This window comes from Charadrius vociferus, unplaced genomic scaffold (assembly GCF_000708025.1).
Source record: "Charadrius vociferus isolate BGI_N301 unplaced genomic scaffold, ASM70802v2 scaffold484, whole genome shotgun sequence".
Classification (NCBI taxonomy): Eukaryota; Metazoa; Chordata; class Aves; order Charadriiformes; family Charadriidae; genus Charadrius; species Charadrius vociferus.
In genome coordinates this window covers 61,171-66,931 of record NW_009648074.1, presented here as the reverse complement: position 1 = coordinate 66,931, position 5,761 = coordinate 61,171, and the positions used below count along the sequence as shown (strand labels likewise).

The 5,761-nt window shown below is 46.8% G+C and overlaps 1 protein-coding gene across 1 annotated transcript in view; it reads left to right on the top strand.

The window, feature by feature from the left end:
* Positions 1-4,551, top strand: part of RDM1 (RAD52 motif containing 1) — a 14,211-nt gene extending 9,660 nt beyond the window's left edge. Inside the window, exons 3-7 of the mRNA XM_009883848.1 lie at positions 392-514; positions 997-1,159; positions 1,772-1,870; positions 2,930-3,018; positions 4,447-4,551. Coding sequence (XP_009882150.1) covers positions 392-514; positions 997-1,159; positions 1,772-1,870; positions 2,930-3,018; positions 4,447-4,551 — 579 coding nt within the window. The remainder of the gene's footprint in view (positions 1-391; positions 515-996; positions 1,160-1,771; positions 1,871-2,929; positions 3,019-4,446) is intronic.
* The last annotated feature ends 1,210 nt before the right edge of the window (positions 4,552-5,761 follow it).

Here is a 5,761-nt window from a genome sequence, read left to right as displayed (position 1 = left end):
GAGCTTCTCATCCACCACCACCCCCAAGTCCTTCTCCTCAGGGCTGCTCTCCAGCCATTTTCCACCCAGACTGTGTTTGTGCTTGGGATTGCCCCAACCCAGGTGCAGGACCTTGCACTTGGTCCTGTTGAACTTCATGAGGTTTGCACAGGCCCACCATCTGCTGGCTCCCAGGTAGCATTTAAGCAGTAAAATGGCAACATGCCTCCTCTGGAATAATTTGCAGGGCCTGTTCCTGGGATAAAAAAACATTTAACACATCTCAGAATCACACATGCAGTCAGGGAATAGGTTACCTTTGGGTGACTCTCCCAGAGTCATCCATGGTGTGTCTGTAGTGGGTCCCCTACAAGCAAAGCCTGGCTAACCAGGGTTCTTCTTTCCTGGACAGGTTTGCGTTTGCACCAAGCAGAAGGGGTTTCAGCAACAAGTCCTTGCTCTCAACAGCAACAAGTGCCAGGAGTTGGCCAACCACTACCTCGGCTTTAATGGCTGGTCCAGTCGCATCATCACAGTAAGGGGCCCTTTATACTCATCCATCATCCTTCCCCTCATCCTCTTCTTAATTAGAGCGGTTGGTGGAAAAAGAATTGTCTGCAAATCAGCAAACAATAGACAGCTGCAGGAGATGCGGTTTGGACCACAAATGAGGGTATTTTGAAAGCCTGGGGAGAGATGGCTATGGGTTGAGGGCACTGGCTGGGCTTCTCTTAATACAAATGGGGGCGGCTGTGAGGAAAGCAGTGCCAGGGCTTGACAGTAATCTCTGTGTGCTGAAGGTGTACAAGATGACTGAGACTCAGAGGATGTGGACTGTGAAGGATTTCTAAAATAGGGTCAAAAGAGTAAACTTCCCTGCTCTGCCTCCACCATGTGCTTCTGCCTTGGAGTCAGATGCTGTGCGGAGAAGGTCTGTGGTATGCAGGTGTAGGCCTAAGTGGTCATAACATCCCCTTCTATTTGATCGAAATTAATTATCTGTGGTCTTCCCAACAGCTGCAGAATGTATCTGGCTTTGATGGTGAGAATGAGGAAGAGGGAGAGACATTACAGAAGAGATCCGTGAAGTACTTGTGTGCTGTAGAGGTGACACTGCCCAACCACGGGGTACGCTCCAGGGGAGTTGCCCTCGGCGAGGCAGACATAGAAAACAGTGACGGTACGTTTTGGCTGCAGCTGGAAGTCTCCCTTAGCAGCTGTCGCAGACACTGATCAGTCTTGCTTTTGCACAGTTTGTGGCTCTGATAAAGTATCTGAATTTAGCTGGAGGCAAGGATCTGTGCAGGGCCTTGTGAGCTGCTGTGCTACGCAGCAAGGGATCCTGAGCATGCCTCTTCCCTCCCTGCTTCACACCAGTATCGCTTTCCTACCCTCTGTTCTCTCCCTCTCGCCTGCAGCGTTATTCATTCCCCATCGCAGCCACTTCTGGTGCGAACATGCCATGACATTCTTCATACTGTCTCTGTGGCACAGCTCAGGTGCCGGCGGGGCTCTGCACTGCCCGCTGCCCTGGGCAGAGTCCTGAGACAAGGCTGAGGATCGTGTGGTGCTGTGGGTTGGCACACAAAACCCCTTTGAGGGTGCTGCCGTGCTGCTGGCGATTCCTGAAACATAAGCAGCTTTCTTATCAGATCTGTAAGGCTGTGTTTGGTTACGTTTCCTGGTTCAATGCAGCTGGTGTGCTTCATATGCAGAGTGTCATCTTAATATCAATAACATGCTGCTTGTTGTGTTCAGATAATATCAATAATGTGCTGCTTGTTGTGTTTAGATCCTCTCGAGTTTGTCACAGCCTCAAGAAGGGTTCAGAAATTCGCAGTGGGGAAGGCTCTGTCTAGCGCCTTTCAGAAGATACTCCTCGTAGTCTTAGGTAAGGCCTGTTTTTGTATTAAATGCTGGGGTGTTTGGGCTAATGATATTATAACTTGCATGATAATTGATGTGAATTCTGTTTCTCTGAACCTTTCTTGGGATTCATTGAAGCTTGGGGGGGTCTCAGGCAAAATTAAACTTGTGTTGTGTTCTGTAAGGATTTAACAGAGTGATACCACCCCATGAGCTCTGTGAATGAAAGGGAAATACGACAGGAGGTCAGATTTTTTATGATAAATAAGTAATTAAAAGTCTAAATTCCAAGAGTGTAAACGCTGGCAGGGAGAGCTTTTTAACACTACACGTGCATGCTGAATAGGGATGTGGGGAAGTTTTGGTTCCAGGGGGAACATGAACAGAATTGCAGCACTTGGCACATCCCTGTCCTGGTTCCAAGCCAGCCAGGTGCTGTCAGAGGTCTGTGCCTCACTGTTGCATTCAGTGTGGCTTCTTTGGGGCTACTACTCCTTTGAGTTTTTAATCTTTTTGATGATAGAAGCTGGCTCTGTGCCTATCCAGGAACTGCTAGTTCTGCTGTCTCTGGGTTCCAGGTCTTGTGCCCTCTGAACTTTTAGGTGACGCCTGTTTGTGTGGTGTCTGAGTACTCTAGTCTTTTATGCTTACTGGGACAGACCTCCATGGGATCAGGTCAGTGCTGCTCTCTTTATTTTACAGAGCGGGGGCTTTCATGTGCCAGATTCCTCCCCTGAACTCTTTAAGGTATTCTTTTGAAAGGTGGGTTTCAGGATTCAAATGTTTTGCAGTGCTTCCTGCCTTCTGGTCCATCACATATACAGAGACCGGCAATTAACATGCTCCATAGATTTCTGCTTCCTTGATTTCAGTTTCTATTCCATTTAGGAAGAGCCGTTTGGTGTTCTGCAGAGAAGACAGGCACGTAGGCCAGAGAAAGAAGCACCCTCATTCTGACCAACCAGCCAGTTGCTCTGAAAAGCCCTTATGAAGCAGAATTGTCCCATTTGGAGTTTAGGGTAGGTTTATTGTCATTACACACCATAGTAATTAACTGTGTCTCTGGCTGTTTATTCTCTTTCAGAGAACGGGAAAGTGGCCGTGGAGTACAATTCCACCCAAGAGGAGGTCACAGACTCCTTAACAGAAGAGGAACTGAAGGGGCTTGTTCAGGTAAAAGCAGTGGATATTTAGCTTTTACACAGGACCTGTACGTTACATCCAGCGATTGGAGACAGAGCTGTTAACTCCTACAGCCTCTGACACCCTCCTTTTATGCAGCAATTACCTTGACTTAAATCCCAGGAAGTAATTACATCTTGAAATTGTACAGCACGTTAAGGTTTTAAAACCCTTATTTTTTTGTGGGTATCTTTGTGCAGAATACTTTAGACAGCACAGGAAAGTGAGCAGTTTGGGTACAGGACTGTTATGGTGCAGGTTGACAAGTCTGACACATGACAGTGTCCAGGACTGCTCTTCATAGAATCTGTGAGAGCGAAAATACCAGTAAAATCACAGTAGGTTAAATCAAATGATCTTTAATAAGTTCTTAAATAAATCAAACTCGCCATCTAGAAATACACTTCATAAACTTATCCTCACCCCAGAGGGAATGATTGTTAAAAGCTTTGGTGAAATAAAAGCTTTAGTGAAATCCCTGCAGGTAATTGTGGGATCTGTTAGCATGCACCGAACAAAAATACCCAGGTACAATAGTGAAACTTTAATCATCGTGCTCAGTGAGAGGAGTTCTGCGTGCCAGCTTTTGCATGCAGCCAGTCCCGAGCAAAGAACTGAAAACACTGCTACTTACCCAGGGAGATCGCTGAAACGGCGGTCTTTTGAAAGCAAGCATCACTCTCACATGATGCACTGGCACCGCGCTGCGCAGTGTCTAACTCCTGCAGTTTGCATGGAGGAAGAGTCTAACGAGCCTTGGGTCACGTTATTCCATTTGATGACACTGAGTCACCTAGTGTCCACAGGCAGAATTATCTTCTTTGCTTACTGAAGAGTAGCTGTAAAATAGGAGGTATTTTTGTGTGTGAAGTAAAACTAACACCCACCAGATTTTTTTGTCAGTTGAAAAGATGAAATTTCTGCTGGTTTGTTCCCTCTCTGCATTTTCCTCTGTACAGCCCCTTCCATCTGACTTCTTTGATACCCACAGAGAGCTGACCTACCATGCAATGACCATAAGGGAAGCGAGCAGCGAAGTCAAACAGAAAGCCTGCTGCTTCTCAAACCTCTGTTTTACCCAAGGAGTCATCCCTCACCTCCCCTGCCCTCTCACTTCCCTTGTGATGGTGTGGGGGAGGTAATTTGGCGCTCTCTCTGCAAGACACCTTCCAGCCTGATGGGAAGAGGAACAGGCAGGAATTCGGAAGGTCTTGCTTGGGAGGAGAGCTGCTGGGTGTCCTTCGGGTTCATTGCCTTGTGATGTCGGTCAGTCTTTCCACAACAGAAATGTTCCTGAGTTGGTAAATTCCATGGAGGCTGTCTCTTGTACGTGGTAAAAATAAATTGTTTCCAGGTGCAGAGGGATGAACCTAAAATACATCAGAGAGAAAGAAATTTACTCTTGATTTGTCTTCCCAGGTCAGTGAATTGTCGTTGCAACAGTTTGACCTCGAAGAAGAAGAAGTTTTGTCTGATCTCAGTTTTGATGATGAGCTCCCTAGCCGGGAGATGCCGTCTAATTAGCGCAGCTCTGTCTTCGCGTTATTTCCAAAAGTTCTGCAGTGTTTGATTAGGAATGAAAGTCTTAACGCTGTGAAATGACATGTGCGTCATATCCACCATTTTCTTTTTCTCCAAATACGTAAAAGTGAAAGAAACGGGCAATAAACCTAGTGTTACTAAAATTAAGCCCAAAAATATATGCTGTTTTTGGAGAGGAGGTGTTTTCTTGTCAACTTATCCAGGTCAGCTATATATGGAAGCCAGCTTAGTGGCACGGTTGTTATTTAGACGGCATAACAGATGTGCATGGCACTTATAGAAAAATAAAAGGAACGATCCCTCCCTGCAAGAGCCTACAGCTCAGGTTCACTCCGATCTGCAGGAGAAAGCTGGAGACGGCAGAAGGAGACATCTTACCAGCAGGAGTAGCTGTGGTACTTAACACTCGTCTGCACAGGCACGGGAAAAAATACTTCTCTAAATGACGTTTCTTTTAAAGAAATAAGCGTAAGTCTTGTAATAATGTGTTGAGCCACATGGGTTGAGCCCCAGCTACAGGTAGTTGGGACATTGTCACCATGTAAAACAAAGATTTTTTTTTTAACAGCTTCTTCATTAAATTAAGTAAGATTTTGTAACTCTGTGTGATGAGTGAATCTCAGAGGCAGCACAAGCGATGGGACGGGGCATGAAGCTCCCCAGGTCATGAGGGTATGTGATGGTGGAGGGAATGCTTATTTGATAACAGACCCCCTGCATGAATTTTTTGACCTCTGTCTTTGGAAATGAAAAAAAGGTGATTAAAAATGGGAGAGCTCAGGGAGGAGCCACAGGAATGATTTGAGATCCCTCTTGAAACACGAGGAGCATGGCCTGTTGTTTAGTTTAACAAAAAAGGGAGGAAAGGGGTGATTTGCTCCAGGAGAAGACACCTGATACTGGGAAGGTGAAACAAAATCCAGTGGCGGGAATTTAGAGAAATCTGAATGGGGAAGCAAGACGCAGTGTTTCACAAGGGGGAATACTGGAGGGAGGCACCGGCCCTCCATGAATCCTCTATCAGGGCAAGTTCTCAGGCAGAGATTGTAATTATATTATCTATTCTGATGGTGGAGAGGCCCGAAGCGCCAGGCCCCGTGCTGAGCCGTGAGGCCTGTGTCCGGGCCTGCAGCCCCCCTGTTGCCCAGCGACCCCCGTCCGGGCCTGCTCCACCATGGGCCTGCCCGGGCCC